The sequence below is a fragment of the Ambystoma mexicanum genome, chromosome 2p, assembly GCF_040938575.1.
Source record: "Ambystoma mexicanum isolate Mex_15411 chromosome 2p, UKY_AmexF1_1, whole genome shotgun sequence".
NCBI classification, from domain to species: Eukaryota; Metazoa; Chordata; class Amphibia; order Caudata; family Ambystomatidae; genus Ambystoma; species Ambystoma mexicanum.
The window spans coordinates 1,466,811,045-1,466,830,142 of record NC_090923.1 but is presented as its reverse complement, the minus strand read 5'-3'; the positions used below and the strand labels follow the sequence as shown (position 1 = coordinate 1,466,830,142).

The window sequence follows — 19,098 nt, the reverse complement described above, 5'->3', positions numbered from 1 at the left end:
TGCAGAGGGGTGAGTTTGTTAGTGGATTGGTTATTGGCATCGCTATCTAGAGGTGATAAGTGCTAAATTTCCACGTTCTTTCTAGGCGTGGCTTATGAATATCTCAGCATTTGTATCTAGATCCGGCACTGGCAAATATTCACAATCCTGTCTATGTATGACGCATGCCAATATTCACTATTATATCCAGATGTGGCATTGACCTACCTTCAAAAAACCTGTCTAGATGCGAATCAAGCTAGCATTCACAGTTCTTTCTAACTATGGCATTGTTAATATTCCCAATGCAGTCTAGATTTGACAATGGCTAATATTCGCTATTCTATCTAGATGTGGCACGGCCGACACTCATGATCCTTTCTAGATGTGACTCAGGCTAATGTTCACAATCCTATCTGAGTGTGGCGCATGCTAACATTCACAATTCTAAGTGTGGTATTTACTAACCTTCACAATCCTACATAAATGTGACGCGGGCCGATGTTCACAATTCTAACTAAATGTGGTACTTGCTATCATTCACAATTCTGTCTGGGGCTGGCGCAGGCTAACATTCACAATTCTATCCAATTGTGGTACTTGCTAACATTCAAAATTCTATCTAAGTATGGCATTTGCTAATGTTCATGGATTGGGTAAGGTTGTTGGATAGTGTTGGGCATGTATGCTAAATGCTGTCCTCATGGGGTTGTTGCTTGTGTTCTATTCCACCTAGCGTCTTCTCTCTTGTTGTTGTAGGAGTTTCCCTTAGTCGCTTCTGGGTGTTGTCTGTGCCATCATATAATCTGTCAATATTGGCTAGTTAGCAGCCTAAGCAGGACGGCGTGCTACATGGAGTGACCCTGGTGTATGTGAAGAGCACTCTGGCCGGGTGGCACATGATTGCCCTATTAGTCAAGGAGAGTGTTCACACCCAATCTGTTTAGAACATGTCAGGTACCACAGCCAGCACACCAGGCCTGGAACTCAAGTCCTAATCTTGCCAGTCTCCCTGGATAACTGCCTACCATGCAAATCATGCCCACTAAGATGCATTGCATGCCAATGTGTCTTTTCTGCATACTTTTATTCCTGCAAACCTAGAGTCAAGTTAGCCTTTGAGGGCTGGATACCAGCACATAGCAAACGTATAATGTGTGTACTATGCCTCTTCAAAAAACACATACCTCAAAGGAAGTGCACTACCCCATCACCAAACATCACACTCACAGCGAATGAACTATGCCTCTTTAGCGAGCACACACCTAACAAGTGCATACATACGCTTTCATGACCAAATATAACACTCCCGACATGCGTAATATCACTGTTAGTAAGTGCTAAACACACCTTCAACAAACCCACATCTCGCTCCCCTAAATGGCACTAAACCTGCTCACCAAACATCCCAGTAATAACAGGTGCAGTGCACTACTCTCAAGCCAAAGAAAAATGTCCTCTTTCCAGTGGTCGAAGTGGGCAGGAGTGGTTGGGAGCGCTGCTCCTATACTTTTTTAAGTCAAGTTTTACTGTTCCTATACTTTTATTTGAAAAAGAAACTGTTCCGGAATGGTTTCGTTTTAAAATAAAAGTGCTGGAGGAAATTGAAACTTGAACTTTAGTGCACTGCACTGAACGTTCCCTTAAACAGCAGCCGCATGTCTTAAGGGGGTTGTATAGAGCGTGGGACGAGGTGTGGCCATGGGGTTTGTGGGGAGCGGGGAAGACCAGTAGGGACCATAGTTCCACTACTAATTTTCATACACTTCGTCCACTGCCTCTTTAGCCACACAATCTAAGACAACTCTTCATGCGGACTCTGCCGGGAGGACATGTCATGTCCAAGCTTTACAAAAAATAAATAAAAATTCACCAAAGAAAAAAGCATGTTTCACTCACCGCCATGACCAGCTCAAAGGGGTGCTTGTACACCCGCACGGGGGACTGGTACTTCTGCACCATGTTCTGTCAGCACCTGTTGGAGGGAGAGAAAGGGTGCATGAGAGGTAGTAGCGCCAGGCAGGCTTTTTTCATGAGAGGTAGTAGCGCCAGGCAGGATTTTCTCATGAGAGGTAGTAGCGCCAGGCAGGCTTTTCTCATGAGAGGTAGTAGCGCCAGGCAGGCTTTTTTCATGAGAGGTAGAAGCGCCAGGCAGGCTTTTTCATGAGAGGTAGTAGGGCCAGGCAGACTTTTTCATGAGAGGTAGTAGGGCCAGGCAGGCTTTTTCATGAGAAGTAGTAGCGCAGCGCCAGGCAGGCTTTTTCATGAGACGTAGTAGCGCAGCGCCAGGCAGACTTTTTCATGAGAGGTAGTAGCGCCAGGGAGGCTTTTTTCATGAGAGGTAGAAGCGCCAGGCAGGCTTTTTCATGAGAAGTAGAAGCGCCAGGCAGGCTTTTTTCATGAGAGGTAGTAGCGCCAGGCAGGCTTTTTCATGAGAGGTAGTAGCGCCAGGCAGGCTTTTTTTGGCTGTGCGCATATCGAAGCCCCCCGCCCCCGTTCCTGGTGAACAGTGCGCGGCGCTATGTGTGAGAGGCTGGAACCCACCCAGTGTGACAGCCCCCCTCCGCTGGCACTGTCAGCGCAATGCAGGAAGCTGGGCTTATGCCACCGACCCACGGTCCCGGGAAGGCCGGCAGACCAGGGACCCAGTCCGCCACAACCTGCCCAATAACACCTTTCCATAAAGTGGGCCCCATTCGTTTTGTATCCTGTCCAAGGTTGCCAGCGGGCCATCACAGGGCACTCACACTTTCTTTCGTTAATGCTCCTGTCGCAGAGATCGGCTTACACGTGTAGCAGTTCACATGTGCGAATCCTAGCAACGCTGATTCTGCCTTTCACCCTTCCATGGTGAATGGCACCGATACTGGTGCGCTATTGTCATACGGTCGATATTCTTACATGAAGCAGCAGCGGGCCGGCCCTTCGTGGTCCCTGCGAACCGCGCAGAAAGACGTACCACTAAGAGGTTGGACCTCGCTGGAGACTCCTTGCGCCTTACAGCTGCTGGCAGGTAAGATCTTGACTAAGCAGCACCCGTGGCCCCTCCCACCTCCCCGTGGCTCCCGTGGGGCCCACCCGGGGAGGTGTGAGGCGCGGTTGACGCACCACCTGCCCCCGGGGACACCTGCGCAGGAAGCCGAGCTGGAAAGTGGAGAGTCCCGCCATCCCGAGGGCTGGCCCTCATTAGAGCTGCACGGCCCATTGGTGCTGGCTGCAGATTATCGCATCACCGCGTTTGTTTTTATGTTGCTAATAATGTTGGCCTTTTTATATAGCACGCAGCGACGCAGCACACACTCCACCGTCTCTGGGTACCTGGGTAATAGGTGATGTTATTGCCAAACTCTCTGCTTCTACATGTATCCACCTCAGGTATATGAGCCGCTGAGTGGTTTCGGCCAGGATCCAACCCAGGGCTGGAAGAAGATGTGTCAGGACTCCTGGGGGCCCCTTTCAAAATGATATTTGGGGGCACCATTGAGGAGAACCATCTCCGGTTCCGGAAAGCAGCTCAAAACCTTCCTCTTTGCTTCTGCCTTCTCCCCCCTCTCCCCTGCTGAAGTCCTGGCTGAAACTGCACTGGTCACCTGGCCACCCTTTCTGATCTTGGGCCCAGGCCCCGCCAATTGCCCACCTGCCCTGCCTCCCTGGCAACCCCCGCACCTGGGGACTGTGGTTCTGTATCCCTACAGTCCCACTATCAGCACTTATGTCTGCACTTACCTTGCACTTGCCACCAGCTGGCCGTTCTATTATCTTATTTATTCTACTATCCCATGTACTGCACTTTCCCCTCTCACTCCCCCACCCACTTTTCCCTTTCCCCCTTCCCATACACTTGCGCGATCTGAATGACACCTGGCCTAGTAGGATCGTTGTCTGTCTTCCCCTTGTTCCCCCCTCCCTGCCTTGTCGTGCCTTGAAACACTTGTGTATAGGCGCGCTATACATGCCATATCATATCATATCACCTCGGCTTCAGCTGGGAAAAATGGTCAGAAGCACCTGCATGGTGCACCGATTACAATGGAGATACTGAGGAATGTAGTGAGGGAGTTAATAGCTACAGATTGTCACAGGGCATGCAGCAAGTGGAGAGCTGAAATGCTAAATGTCTACTGAAAAGCTATTAATCGCTCTTTGTCAGCAAAATGTAAAAAGCCAACAAGGTAGGCTGTTATTGCAAAACCTGAGGGAGAAGGTGGCCTGCAGCGTGTGTGTAGTAATGTCTTGCATTAAAGAAGTATGTTGCTTTGTGAAAGACTGCCAACTTGGGGGCAGCTGCTCGGGACCCACCCAGAGTCTCGAGGCCCATTTCAAATGAAAGTATTGAAAGACCGTGGCGTGACCCTTTTCAAACCTATAACACAGGGAAGCAGGCCTGACTCTGCAGTAATCACCCAGTCCACTTAGCTGTCTTACTTGCCTTTGCATAACCCAACCCCCTGCCCCATACGCACATCTACCCCCCCTCCCCCCAATTTAATGATATAGGCAGGACTTGAGATACCATTCTGAAGCAGAAGTATTCTACACCCTTTTTTTAAAGTTGGAAATACAATTACTTGTTTTCGAGTAAAAAACTAATTTTCACTGCCAATTGGGGTCTTTTTAAAGCAGATAAAAATATCCTTTAAATCTAAAAACGGATATCCTTTAGCACTCTTTGCACCTAGTAAGTAATTCATGCAAATCAAGCAATGCACCTGTGTTACACAACGCATTCATGGGTCTGTCTTCAGGGCCTTAACTCAAGGCGGCAGTGCCGCTGAACTTAAAGAACTCTCTGTAGTGTGCAATACACAAAGACCCTGATTAGTGCCTATTGACTTGGATGCCAAACGCATTGCCTTCTTAAATACAAACAATTGAACAATATGTATTAAGTGCAACTTCTTACCAGCGAAACCAGTTTCAAGGCACTACATGAATGCAAATGCAATCATGTGCACTAGATTTAAAACATGTTCAACATGAAGTTACATACAAGCAGTTCAGGCCTCCACCCAATCAAGCAGTGCTCTATCGATGTTAAAGGTTTCAGGAATACAACAATAAAATAACTGATGCTTTTTAATGTAGTCTTAAAGCTTTGCATGGTAGCACAGTTCTGAACTAAGATGGTAACCCATTCCAAAGGGGACAACCCAAGGTGTTGATTATTTTACCTCCAAATCTTTTTTTAGCATATTTAGCCACATACATCTCCCGCTTGATCTAAGCACATGAGCTCATTTCCCGCTTGATCTAAGCACACGAGCTAATTTCCCACTTGATCTAAGCACATGAGTGGGAACAGGTTTTACAAATGCGGTCAGATATGTAGGTGCCAATCCATGAGTGATTTCCATATCAGGGTTACAACTCTGATTTGAATGAGCACTTTAGTTTTCGGCCAATAATGTAGGGCTTTAGAGATGTGCTCCCATTTTTTACATCCATTAATGACTCGTATGGCACGATTGGGTACTACCTTCAATGGTGCTATACATGTCTTTGCTATACCCAGATAGATAACTGCACAGCAATGAATTATGGACCACTGCCTAAACCAAGGTCTTTTGGTGCTTCAGATCTAGGAAGGAGCCACATCTACTTAAATTGAACAGGTGAAAGTGGCCAGTCTTAGCTACAGGATCCATCTTTGCAGCAAAGGCCAATATACTGTCCATAAGCACGCCCACATTTCTAGCTACCTCAACTGGTGCATGGGTAGTGCATAAACTAGCAGACCATGTAAATTACAAGTGGTCCTCCCCCTGGCCACCTATTAACAGGATTTCAATGTTATCCCCATTAAACCTAAGACAATGGTCCTGCATCCATCTCTGTCTCGCCCCAAGCACTTTTCACTTTCCTACCTGGCTTTTGACTGTTATGCAGGTCTACTAAAAACTGTGTGTTGTCGGCATATAGCAGACAGTCAAAGCCCCAAGAGTGAGCAGATCCTTGAGGCACTCTGCAGGTCAACCATTCCTGTAAGTTAGTTAATTTCCAAGTTGTACTCTCTGGCTTCAGCCAGTCAAACATGATTTTAGCTAAGCCAATGCTGTCCCGGAAATATTCAACTGAGATTTCAGGCGCTGAAACATTGTGTTGTGGTCTCCCGTGAGAGATCGAGGAGAGTCAACGCTGCTGAGTCTCCTCCATCTGTGATAGGCAATAGTGTCTCCCGCATGCACAGGACCAAAGTCTCTGTACTATGACACGGACAAAAGCTCAATTGTGAGGCAGATACAACATGGTTATTTTCCAGATAAATGGACAGTTGAGAGGTGGCTTTGCCTTCCATGATCTTACTAATGAAAGCTACATTTAATATAGCCCTGAAGATTGATGGAATATTAAAGTTAGCTGCGTTTTCAGTGAGGTCGGAAAAGTCCCTCTCTGAAAGGACGCATTTAAGATGGAAGCTTTATCCCCCCCCCCAGTACTTGCAGTCCGTTAGTACTCTGGGGGGGGTTAGGATCCAAGGCTGAACCAGAAAACCTCAACCTACGGACCCTTTTCATAATGTCCTCACTGGATAGCAATTTGAAGCATTTAAAGGATGCCAAACTTTCCATTGAATGACACTGGGCCTCTCATGGGTTCAAACAGCAGCCTCAATGGACTCATGCCACTTAGTGATATTAGCCACGAAAAACGATGACAATTCATCACACAAAGTTTGAGTGGGAATTACTTTGTCTAAACAGTCCGCCCTTGTGGTGAGTTCATGATCGATTTTACAAACTTTAAGTTGGCCTCTGATCTCCTCCTAGAAATAGAAGCCTTCCTGGCTAACATGATCTGTTTTCTGTCATTGGCAACGTGTGAAGCATAAGCTATATTGTCGTCTTCGGATCGAGTGGAAGACCCACCACCTTCTTTCTAGCTGGCGGTCTTGCCTTTTTATTTGGGCCAGTTCTGAAGTAAACTATTTATTTAACAGATGGCATTTAGGTTTGATTTACTGCTGAGTGGTGCCAGACAGTCTAAGCACCAGGCAACCTTATCATAAAAATGTGAAGACGATCATTGGGTGCGTGAGTTAGGCCGCAGCTCGGACGAGTGGAATATAGTAGTTGCCATTCGTCAGCAGAGATCCTGTGCAGCTTATGCCTTGGGTGGGTAGGCTTCTGTTGTGTTACTTGAGATTTTAACTCTCTTTTTTATAGAACATGAGAAGGATATTAACGCATGGTCTGACCAAATTACTGGTAACTTGATAGGCTCTAAATGGCAGGTACAAGATCTAATAGGTGGCCTGCTGTATTGGTAGAACCAGTAAAGCTTTGTCTTAAACCAAAAACGTCTAACAAGTTGATACAATTCTGTGCTAAGGCATTATGTGGTGAGCTGAATAGAAGGACACAGGAACTGTAATCATTGAAGCAGCCCCCGCACCGGTGATCACCCTCTCTCCCCGCTCCATCACTTCATCAACGGTCGCCCCTACGCACGCCCAGCACCTGCATCACATTCTAACCAGGTATTCTACACATCCCCATCCCATGAAAATTAACAAACAAAACAAAGATTTTTACTGCAGTTCCTGGCAAAGGATGAAATGCATAGTACAACTCATAACTCTAGGGACAAAAGTAATACCAAAATATAAGGTTGTAATTCATAACGATTAATACAGTGGCATGCACCAGCACACCAGCACCCTACCAGTGTGTTATACTGAGAAATTTCTAGCTGACCACATAGTCATCCCATTTTGAGGGAATCCTCTGCTTCCTTATGCTGTGGCAGCATTCTGACCCTCGGCCTACTTCTGACCTTCGATCTGCTCACACCCCTTCATCAGGCTCTCCAGAGCTCACATCAGTATCATCACCCAACACTCTGCTCCCAATAAACACAATATCCTTTTAGGACCAAACTTCTACGCCCTCAAGAGCGACAATGTTTCCCCTCACTGTTGCAATCCTTTCAGGCACAGAGAACTTCTCATCGTGGCAATTCACTCTCGCCCTGGGATTCTGCACTAACACAAAATCTCCAACCTTGAAGTGTTTCTCCACTTCTCTGTGACGTGTATCATACTCCATTTTATAGCGCATCTGCGCAGTAGCTACTCTATCCATCACTATCCTACTATCCACATCCACAGTTCTAGGCAGTCCTAGCAGCGCATGACAGAAAATGGTCCCTGGATCACACTATTCACCCTTTCTACCAGGCCATGGGCTTGGGGGTCATACAAGGCTGTCCTACTTTGGTGTCTGATGGCATATTTTCTGAGAAACTCCTGCATCTTGCTCGAAGTAAGCTGAACCCCGTTGTCTGTGATCACTTGTTGTGGAAAACCTTCCCTGAAGAACACCTCCTCTAAGATTCCAATCGTGCCTCCAGTGGTTGCCTCATTAACCGCCCTCCACTCCACCTATTTTGAATGATAGTCAACCAGAACAAAGATAATCCTGGCACCCCAGCCCAACTCTTGGATTGGCCCATAACACCCACAGCAACCTTGCTCTATGGTTGATCAGGAACCGGGACTGGGCACAAGGGAACCCGTCTGCAGCCTTTACTCTTATCTGACATTACACACTCTCGACACTCTTTAATCCCGTGGTCCAGCCACCAGAATGATTCACACAGATCTCTCTTGGTAAGACTGTATCAAAACAATGACCCTCATGGGCCGATTCATAATGCCCTCTCTTAATCCACAAGGCAGAACCACCTTTTCTCCTCGCCTCAATCTCTGTTACGACGAGCCTTCGGGGCTGGTCGTTATGGCACCGTTGGCGTCGTCAGCCTAGTATGAGGATTTACTCCTGGAACATGGCGCCCATAGCAAGGAGTAACAGTACAGTTCCTCGGATGAGAGGAGAGAGTGAAGCCCCTCCTCTTCACCCGGAAGCAGTATTTGTTTCCAAGGATCCTGTGCAACGGTGCATTGCTACTGTCTCCAGACGCTACACTCCGTGAGTTATCGTCCTTAGCATTGCAAACTCTGTTCGAATTTCTGCCTGACTTTCTTGCCACCGCTAAACTTATTCCCCCAATCTGTGTTTCCGTTTAGGGAAGTTTCGCATCCCGACCCGTTCTCTTCCACTCTGCAGGCACCTACTCTATTACAGACTCAGGTCGGATTTCCGTCAGACTACGTAGGTGGTAATATCATATCTGGCCGGGTCGCTCAGGTTTCTTTCTCCCTTCGTTCCCCCTCCAACCTCTCTCATTCTTTCCCTCAGAGTACGATCCCAGCCACCAATCTCAGGATCGCGTTACCATACACGACACGCGACCTCCTTGTAATCTCAGGTTCCCATCCTCGCACAGGAACTGGTAGGTGCTCAATACATCGGAAGCCTTTCACAGTCCTTCCCCTTCCATTCCCGATTCATTCTCTTTCATTTCTCTTTTTTAAAGAATGGGCATTTTTGACTACAAAAGGAACCCCTCCTAAAATCCATTTAAGATTGCAAAACAGGTATTCTTGATTCTTGCCTTTAATAAGGAGGACCATCTCTCTCCCTTCTCTAACCCTGTCTCTGTATTTCAGCCTGCCACAAGTTTAAGCATCCAGAGAATACCTACCTAGTCATTGACCTGCCAGAGCATCTCCACGCTCAGTAATTCCAGAAGCTTTTTTCGACCAGTCCATCTACGCCCTCAAACGACAACTGGGTTTTTTCCCCCATGAGGGTTTCCCTGGAGCTTTCTCTCTGCGCCTGTTGGTAACTGCACAGGGAAATTGTTTCAGGTGGGCTACTCCAATCCTCACTGCTATCCGAAGACAAGGTAGGAAAACTTTACTTTGCTGTTGTTGATTCAATTGATTCTGTGGAGTCCCTGCAGTGGTATAAACAAGAGTAGACTTAACAGATAGCAACCCCTGTTACACTGGGGGTCGCACAGAACCAATTGACAGGCAAAAGCAATGGAACAACAGGTTCAACAATTAGTTGCCGCCATGCAGGCTCTCTCTTAGCAAAGTGCAACAATTGAAGCAGGAAAACGTAGCATTGCGACATCAAGCGAGTCGCTCAGCTCAGAGTTCGGAAGTTCCCCCAGGGCCACTGCCTGGAGGCCGATTTGATGGCAATCCGCATTCAGTAAAAGAATTTCTGGAGTCCTGTACAGTCCAATTCACCTTTAAGGCTGCCTTTTTCCCCACTGATAGAGACAAAGTGGGACATATGATTGCCCAAATGACCGGTGCCGCATTGGCTTGGACAACTCCTTTAGTTACCAACAACAATCCTATTCTGGATTCCTATCCTGCATTCTGTAATAGTGTCCGAAGTATGTTCGGCAGACAGGAAGTCGTAGTAGCCTCTCAAGAACGACTATTAGACCTAAAGCAAGGGAACCAAGACATCTTGACCTATATTACAACCTTCATAAGGATGGCGGCAGAAACCGCCTGGGCAGATGATGCCCTCATAACCATTTTTAGACATGGTCTTACAGAAGAGCTTAAGGAATATATAGCCTTAGTCATGCAGCTGGACTACAGGCTCCAGGAAAGAAGCCGAGAAAAACGGGAAGGGAGAAACCCTAAAACATATTCTGAGGTTCTCTCCCCTCCTAGCAAGTCAGGTTCCACGGAGGAACCAATGCAATTGGGAATCACGCACGGGACCTTTATCTGTCGAAGAACGCACTAGGAGAAAGTCACAAGGGTTATGTATGCATTATGGAGCAAACAGCCACACAGTCAAAGAATGTACTCTTGCACCACCTAGAAAGACGGGAAACGCCAGTGCCCGACCGTGAAGGGGACGACGTTGCCGGGTTCATTTTCAGCTATCAGTTCCCTACCAAGTATCTCTGGAAATACTTCCACTACTCAGTACGAAAACACCATGATAGTTCTGAGTATCTCTCTTTCATGGAGCAACATCTGTCTAGTAAATGTGCCGGCTCTGGTGGACAGGGGAGCAGCTGGCAACTTCATCGACGATCTTTGGGCACAGGATCATGGCATTCCACGTACTGCCAATATCATGGCCATCCCGGTGGAAAGTGTAGATGGCAGCCCGCTGTCATCAAGACCTATCAAGGACCACACTTGCTCCCTTAGGATGATTGTAGCCTCCCATCAAGAGACACTTGAATTAGACATCATCAAGACAGCCGATTACCCGGTGATTTTAGGACTGCCATGGTTAAGAAGCCATAATCCCTATAATAATTGGACGGCTGGAACTCTATTTCTCGGCTCAGAACAATGTGTCCATCAAGCAAAGTCCAACCCCACGGAAACAAGACAAGAGTCTGGTCATCACCAATCCATCTGGTGCAATAGTAAACGAGATATCCGCTCTTCCCTCTGAATACCAACTATATAATTCCGTCTTTTCTCAGTCGGAATACTCGGAACTTCCCCCACACCGTAGGGATGATTGTGCTATAGACTTGGTACCTGACAGTCCACTCCCTTTCGGGCGGATGCACATCCTATCAGCGAAAGAGAAGGAGTATCTGAAGGAATATCTTCACACGCACTTAAAGAACGGCCTTATTACCGAATCCACCTCACCCGCAGCCGCATCGTTATTTTTCATTCCCAAGAAAAATACAACTGAACCCCGCCCATGCATAGACTTCCGGGGCTTAAACAAAATCACAATTCCTGACAAATATCCCATGCCTTTGATTCCTGATATATTAGAGGCAGTCCGGGGAGCCAAGGTATATACCAAACTAGACTTGAGAGGGGCCTATCACCTGATCCGCATCAAAACCAGTGATGAGTGGAAAACAGCATTTAGAACCCCCTTTGGTCACTACCAATATAGAGTCATGCCCTTTGGCTTAACCAATGCCCCAGCAGTCTTTCAACGATTCATGGATCACATATTTGCAGACATTAATCTACACAACATCATCATCTACCTGGATGATATTCTGGTCTTTTCCTCTACATTGGATGACCACAGATCACATGTTAAGGAAGTTCTATACCGCTTACAAAAGAACCATCTGTTTTGTAAATTAGAAAAGTGTGAATTCCACAAAACCTCAGTTGCATATCTAGGTTATATCCTTTCCCATAGGGGTATCTCAATGGACCCTGCTAAAGTTTCTGCTATCACAGAATGGCTTTCTCTGAGATCAGTCAAAGACATTCAAAGATTTTTAGGATTTGCTAATTTTTATAGACGTTTCATACCACAATTCCCGTCTTTAACCAAACCGTTCACTCATCTCCTGAAGAAGGAGACTCCATTCTTCTGGTCTACCGAGACACAGCAGTCGTTTGAACACCTCAAGACCCTCTTCATCCAGGGCCCCATCCTAGCAGTACCAGACCAACGTCTCAGGATCATAGTAGAGTCTGATGCCTCGCAACCTGCTTTGGGAGCTGTCCTCCTACAACCTGATACGCAAAGCATCGAAAGACTGATAGCCTATCTATCCAAAACGCTTTCACCAGCAGAAATCAATTACACAGTATTGGAGAAAGAACTTTTAGCCATAAAACGTGCATTTGAGGAGTGGCGTCATCTTCTTCTGGGGGCTCAACACCCGATAGAAGTCCAAACGGATCACCATAACCTCCGCACCTTAAAATATGCACAAACTAGCTCGGTGGGCTCACTTCTTCTCTCCTTTCCGCATAGTTTTTACATTCATTCCCGGCAAAACAAATCTGAAAGCGGATGCATTATCTCAGAAGAATCCCTTGGAGAAGATCCCCTTTAAGTCCGAACCCATGTTTCCTAAGGCAGTATCCATGCCGGTAATACATCATTTCCTACAAAAAGTGGAATCCAAATCCAAAGAACTTGAAATCATCCAACCAGACTTGATTACCGCTCATGGCTTGACAAGAAGCAGAGGCCTCCTCTTCAAGGGCGAAAAGGTCTAAAGGTCTACATTTCTGACATTGGGTTGTAGAAAGAAGTCTTGAGACTTTGTCGTGATTCACAAGCAGCTGTTCATCGCGGGTTTACTAATACCCTAGAACTTATCCAGAGACATTTCTGGTGGCCTTCTATTCGATGGGATGTACAGGAATACATAGCTTCCTGCACAGTATATCTACAAACCAAATCTCCTCAGATTCCTCCTTTAGGAGAATTAGTGGCCACTCAACTACCTACTAGGCAGATTATTTCCACAGACTTCATTGTAGATCTGCCTAGATCTGAGGGCTGTACCACCATCATGGTCTAGATAGATACTTTGACAAAAATGGCACATTTTATTCCCTTACCTTCCATGCCTTCGGCAGCTCTCATGGCATAGATATTTTTGGATCGCATCTTCTCTTTCCATGGTCTCCCCGAAACTATTGTCTCGGACCGTGGCCCACAATATACATCAAAATATTGGAAACAACTCTGCCACATTTTAGGTATTTCCAGAGCTCTAAGTTCAGGTTTCCACCCACAGACCAATGGACAAACGGAACGCCTGAACCAAACCCTGGAAGGATACCTCAGTTGTTTTATATCTTCAGCTCAAGACAATTGGAAGAGTCAATTACCATTGGCTGAATTCGCATATAACAATGCAGCTCACTCTACCATTCGAGCTAGCCCTTTCTTTTGTACTTATGGTTTTCACCCTACGGTTTTCCCCATATCTGTCCCACAACCCTCTAGGTTCCCGGATATTGAAGGGTTGGTTGACACGATTCAACATGGGCATAGGAAAGCACGTTTAGCCCTACAAGAAGCCCATGCAAGAAGCAAAAAACAAGCAGACAAGCATCGGACCCCGGTGCCTCAGATCCAAATCGGTGACAGGGTATGGTTGGCAAACAAGTTTCTCCCCGGAGACTCGTTCTTTCCAAATTATCTCCTAAATTCTTTGGCCCGTTTACTGTCCTGGAGTCGCATCCATCCCACTTTCCACGTATCGCAACTGAAACCTGATGTACATTACCAACGAACGGTGATGGGGTCGCCTCCCCCGGTGTTGACATATATTGGTCCTGAATACGAGATCTCGGGAATCTGTGACTCTCGCTACCGACGGGGGGTTCTTTAATATCTTGTGGACTGGAAGGGTTACTCACCTGCAGAGCGTTCTTGGGAACCGGCGTCAGTGGTCCATGCACAACACCTTGTCCACTCCTTTCATCTGTTTCACTCGGGGAAACCAGGTTTTGCCTCCCTTCGAAGGGGGCATACTGTTACGACGGGCCTTCGGGGCTGGTCGTTATGGCACCGTTGGTGTCGTCAGCCTAGTATGAGGATTTACTCGTCCAACATAGCGCCCATAGCAAGGAGTAACAGTACAGTTCCTCGGATGAGAGGAGAGAGTGAAGCCCCTCCTCTTCACCCGGAAGCAGTATTTGTTTCCAAGGATCCCGTGCAACGGTGCGTTGCTACTGTCTCCAGAGTCTACGCTCTGTGAGTTATCGTCCTTAGCATTGCAAACTCTGTTCGAATTTCTGCCCGACTTTCTTGCCACCGCTAAACTTATTCTCCCAATCTGTGTTTCCGTTTAGGGAAGTTTCGAATCCCGACCCGTTCTCTTCCACCCTGCAGGCACCTACTCTCTTACAGACTCAGGTCGGATTTTCTTCAGACTACGTAGGTGGTAATATCATATCTGGCCGGGTCTCTCAGGTTTCTTTCTCCCTTCGTTCCCCCTCTAACCTCTCTCATTCTTTCCCTCAGAGTACGATCCCAGCCACCAATCTCAGGATCGCGTTACCATACACGACACACAACCTCCTTGTAATCTCAGGTTCCTGTCCTCGCACAGGAACTGGTAGGTGCTCAATACATCGGAAGCCTTTCACAGTCCTTCCGCTTCCATTCCCGATTCATTCCCTTTCATTTCTCTTTTTTAAAGAATGGGCATTTTTGACTACAAAAGGAACCCCTCCTAAAATCCATTTAAGATTGCAAAACAGGTATTCTTGATTCTTGCCTTTAAAAAGGAGGACCATCTCTCTCCCTTCTCTAACCCTGTCTTTGTATTTCAGCCTGCCACAAGTTTAAGCATCCAGAGAATACCTAACTAGTCATTGACCTGCCAGAGCCTCACCACGCTCAGTAATTCCAAAAGCTGTTTGGACCAGTCCATCTACGCCCTCAAACGACAACTGGGTTTTTTCCCCCATGAGGGTTTCCCTGGAGCTTTCTCTCTGCGCCTGTTGGTAACTGCACAGGGAAATTGTTTCAGGTGGGCTACTCCAGTCCTCACTTCTATCCGAAGACAAGGTAGGAAAACTTTACTTTGCTGTTGTTGATTCAATTGATTCTGTGGAGTCCCTCCAGTGGTATAAACAAGAGTAGACTTAACAATCTCCCAACAACAATACACAACTCATGCTTGACTTCCATCTCCCTTGTGATTTTATTTCTATTGGGCCAACCACAAACTGTTCATTCCTTTAAGCACTGAAAGATTCCGTCCTCCTTCCCCTCAGCCTCTGCCCGCACATCCCTTGAATTGCTGGCAAACTTATGCTAGCCACCACCATCTCTTTACCTGTACCAACACCCATTCTTTCAACATCTTCCCCGGGTGACATCAGTGGTAGCCTTGATAGGCAGTCAGCAGCAGCGTTCTTCTCGGCAGGCAAGTATGACACACTGAAATTGTAACCTTGTAAACTCAGCACCCACCTAAAGATGTGTGGTAAGGTATTCGCTGCTACGCCCCTTGAAGAGAATAACTTCACTAAAGGTTTGTGATATGACCTCACTGTAAATTCTTCTCCCCACAAATAAATGTGAAATAAACAATGGCCCAAAACACAGCCAATGCCTCCCTTTCAATCACTGAATATTTGCATTCAGCTTCTTTGAGAGGCCTTGAAGCAAAAGCCAGAACATTCTCACCATTCACCCCTACCTGTTTTACAGTGGCTCCTAAGTCCAAATCACTGACATAAACAGTGACAATAGTCTTCCACCCTTTTTCAAGATGGCACAGTGTGGGAGCTCTTGCAATGTCCTCCTTAAGGTTCTGGAATGCTTTGAGACATGCAACATCCCACTGGAATTGCGAACCTTGTTTAAGCAGTGCCCTTAATGGCATTGACTTGGTAGCAAAATTCTGCACCCAATTTATGGTAATATTCTGCTAGTCATAAGAAAGAGCAATCTTGTTCCTTATTCTTTGTTGTGGTTGCCATTTTGATTGCTGATACCATACTCTCTCGTGGTCTGGCACCTGCTGCTGACAGTTTGTGGCTGAGATAGTCCACCTCAGAAACCGGTAATTTGCACTTGTCCCTTTGCACTGTTAAGCCATTACTCTTGAGGCACCCCACTGCCGCTTCCACAAATTTGTTATGCTGATCCATATTTTCGCCATCCACTAAAATGTCATCCTGGAATATCATGACATTCATTTATCCTTGGAGTCTTAGTTCCACAACCTATTGGAACACAGCTGCTGCTGAGGCCAAATCAAAGGGCACTTGACAGAATTTAAATGCACCTATGGGGTAATGACTGATGTCAAATGCTGCCAGTCCTCTGTCAGAGCAATTTGATGATACGCTGATGATAAGTCAATCACACTAAATATTATTGCTGTACTCAACGTTGCCAGCATTTCTGATATTGTCAGGAGCGGATATCTGTCCACCCATATGGACTTGTTGAGGTCTCTTAAGTCCACACACATGCAGATTCTGCCAATTGGTTTAGACACAATGGCAATGGGTGCCAACCACTCTGATCCTTCTATTTGCTGAATAACTCTCACGTTCAGTAGCCTGTCAATCTCATTTCTTGTATTTTCCATGTTACATGACGCATATTGTGTGCAACTGGAAGCACTTTTTCTTTAAGCACAATACGCTGTTGAAATCACCTCAGTTCCCCCAGATTTTCCTAAAACACTTCTGGGTATTTTTCCATCTACTTATCTGTCATTATCGCTATCGATACCGGAGTGGACTTGAATGCTTCAATGCGGATCCAAAATGTATCTTTTTCCTCCCCACCCAGAAGAGACAACCCCTTTATGGCCACATACATGCAAGCTTCACATGTGCGATGCTTATGCTCAATATTTGCACTGAATTTAACCAGGATACCAATGTTAACATCTCTGTACACCACAGGGTCAATGGCAGGTGGATCCAAACCCATGGGTTCCTTACCTAGACTTTTGTAAGTGTCCATAGATATTATTGTCCACCATGAGCCACTGTTGACTTTCATGCTGATCAGAGTATCATCTATTAGAAATGCATTGATAGGTCATCTACGTGTTGACGTGAGAGCCAAAATTTCAAATACACAATGTTTGGTCACACATCATATTTCAGGATTTCCCACTGACTTAATGCCATTGTAAAACCCCTTATCTAAGCCCAGTTCGCTGCAAGCTCTAGCATAGTGTCCTTTCCTTCTGCATCGGACACAAATTGCAGTGCTTGCCGGGCAGAATTGGTTATTCTTATCTCTGGTCTGTAATCCCTTCCTGTCTCTTTTTTTCAAGAGCAGCTTGGCAATGCACTCACTTCATGAACCTATGACTTCTCCAACTTCATTTACTTCATTTATTTCACATATTTAGCAGTTTCCTCAATCCTCCAGGTGATGCTTATTGCCACTTCTAAGGTGGGGTCATTCGCCAATAACCTTTCCTGAGTCTTTGGGGAATTCGTGGTGCGAACTAGCTGATCTCTTATCAGGGAGACCCACATTTCTCCAAATGAGCATGTATTGCTCAATGTCCTAGGTGCCACCACATAGTTTTCTACTGGTTCATCAGGACGCTGCACTCTTTGGAAAAACTTGTGTAATTCAAAAACCGTGTTGCACTTTGGCCCAAAGTGTCTTTCCAATTTGGTAACTGTTTTAGTGTATTCATCCATGTCACCTGGCTCTTCCAGAGAAATTTCTGTCAGACCACCATAAATGGATCGCCCCTCAGTTCCCAAATTGTCGAGCAAAAGGGCTTTTTTCCAGGGCGCTGAAAATGTTTCCTCTCCTATGGCCAGCAGGTAAGTGTCAAAGAGCCTTTTTAATTTCTTCCATAAAATTGGGGGCGTACCTGCCTCAGCAATGAATGTGGGAGGGGGGGAAAACTTGAAACAGCCACATTTCCAGGTTTTAATAAAGTTTGTTATAGGTTCCGACGTTATGTTCTTTACTTAATGCGTCTTCACCCTGTTTGCACAAGGCAATGCTTGCTGCCTGATAAGCTGCCCCGAACACTAGTACAAACTGAAGCAGAGTGAACGTTCATGTCCTCACCTTCGATGACTGCCACAACATATCTGTTTATTCTGACATCCTAGGTGTGCATCCTGGGTATGTCCTGCTGGATTCAAGTGCTACCCCAGTACTATCTGTACCGAGACTAAGGCCAAGGCCCATACTTTCCTCTACACCTTCCTCCACAGGCTGCAGGCACCCGTTCATGGCGCGGGTCTGTGCACCGCTCATAGCCAATGTGGTGAGCTGAATAAAAGGACACAGGAACTGTAATCAAGGTGAGTTCTTTATTCAAACAGCCTCTGCATCGTTGATCACCCTCTCTCCCCACTTCTTTTCTTAATCAACCGTCGCCCCCCTGTGTGCTCACTTCCCGATCATCCCATTCTAACTCAGCCTTCTACACATTACTTTTTATCATCAATATTTATGTTGCTTCTTAAATCATGTCATGTCTCTATTTTCTCTACTCTTCAAAATTTCTGTGGTGTTATATGGACCATTTAGAAATAACGTATGCCCGATTAAAGGGGCTTGGCAAATGTACATTAATAGGTTGCATTGGATGAAGTAGTGATGCTCAGCACTGCTTTTTGAAATTCACTTTCTGGTTTGAGGGTACACCATTAAACCCCCGATTTTTCTGTCATGGTGATGGGTGGTGACTCCTACAGACTGTTTTGGCTTCCCTCTACAGTAGGTGAAGGTAGTAATTTAGGTACTATGTGGCATCTTCTGGATTTTTAGTTTTTTCTCTCGTTTATGTTACAGGTTGCTCATGACATCCATTGGTTGATGTTTTTGGACCCCTACTGCACGGTGTTGAAGACATTTTTAGAACAACAATGGCTTCCCCTGAAGAAAGTTCAGCCATTCAAAGGCGTATAGACTGAAACATGTTGGGAACATGTGGTTTTATGACACGTTTATTTTTGTGATGTTGTAATGCATTGTCACTTGTGTCTATGTTATTGATTTAATGTTGGAAGTTTTATGAATAATAGAGTGATCTACATGTATTAGA

The 19,098-nt window shown here is 46.0% G+C and overlaps 1 protein-coding gene across 7 annotated transcripts in view; it reads right to left on the bottom strand.

Annotated features, from left to right (window-relative positions):
- SEC14L5 (SEC14 like lipid binding 5) overlaps positions 1-19,098 on the bottom strand; it is a 765,028-nt gene that overhangs the window by 631,300 nt on the left and 114,630 nt on the right. For 4 of the 7 annotated variants that reach the window (XM_069646047.1, XM_069646048.1, XM_069646049.1 and 1 more), the window contains one exon: positions 1,879-1,954. In XM_069646047.1, coding sequence (XP_069502148.1) covers positions 1,879-1,941 — 63 coding nt within the window. In that variant the 5' untranslated portion in view covers positions 1,942-1,954. The other 3 variants (XM_069646051.1, XM_069646052.1, XM_069646050.1) reach the window with 3 other exon arrangements.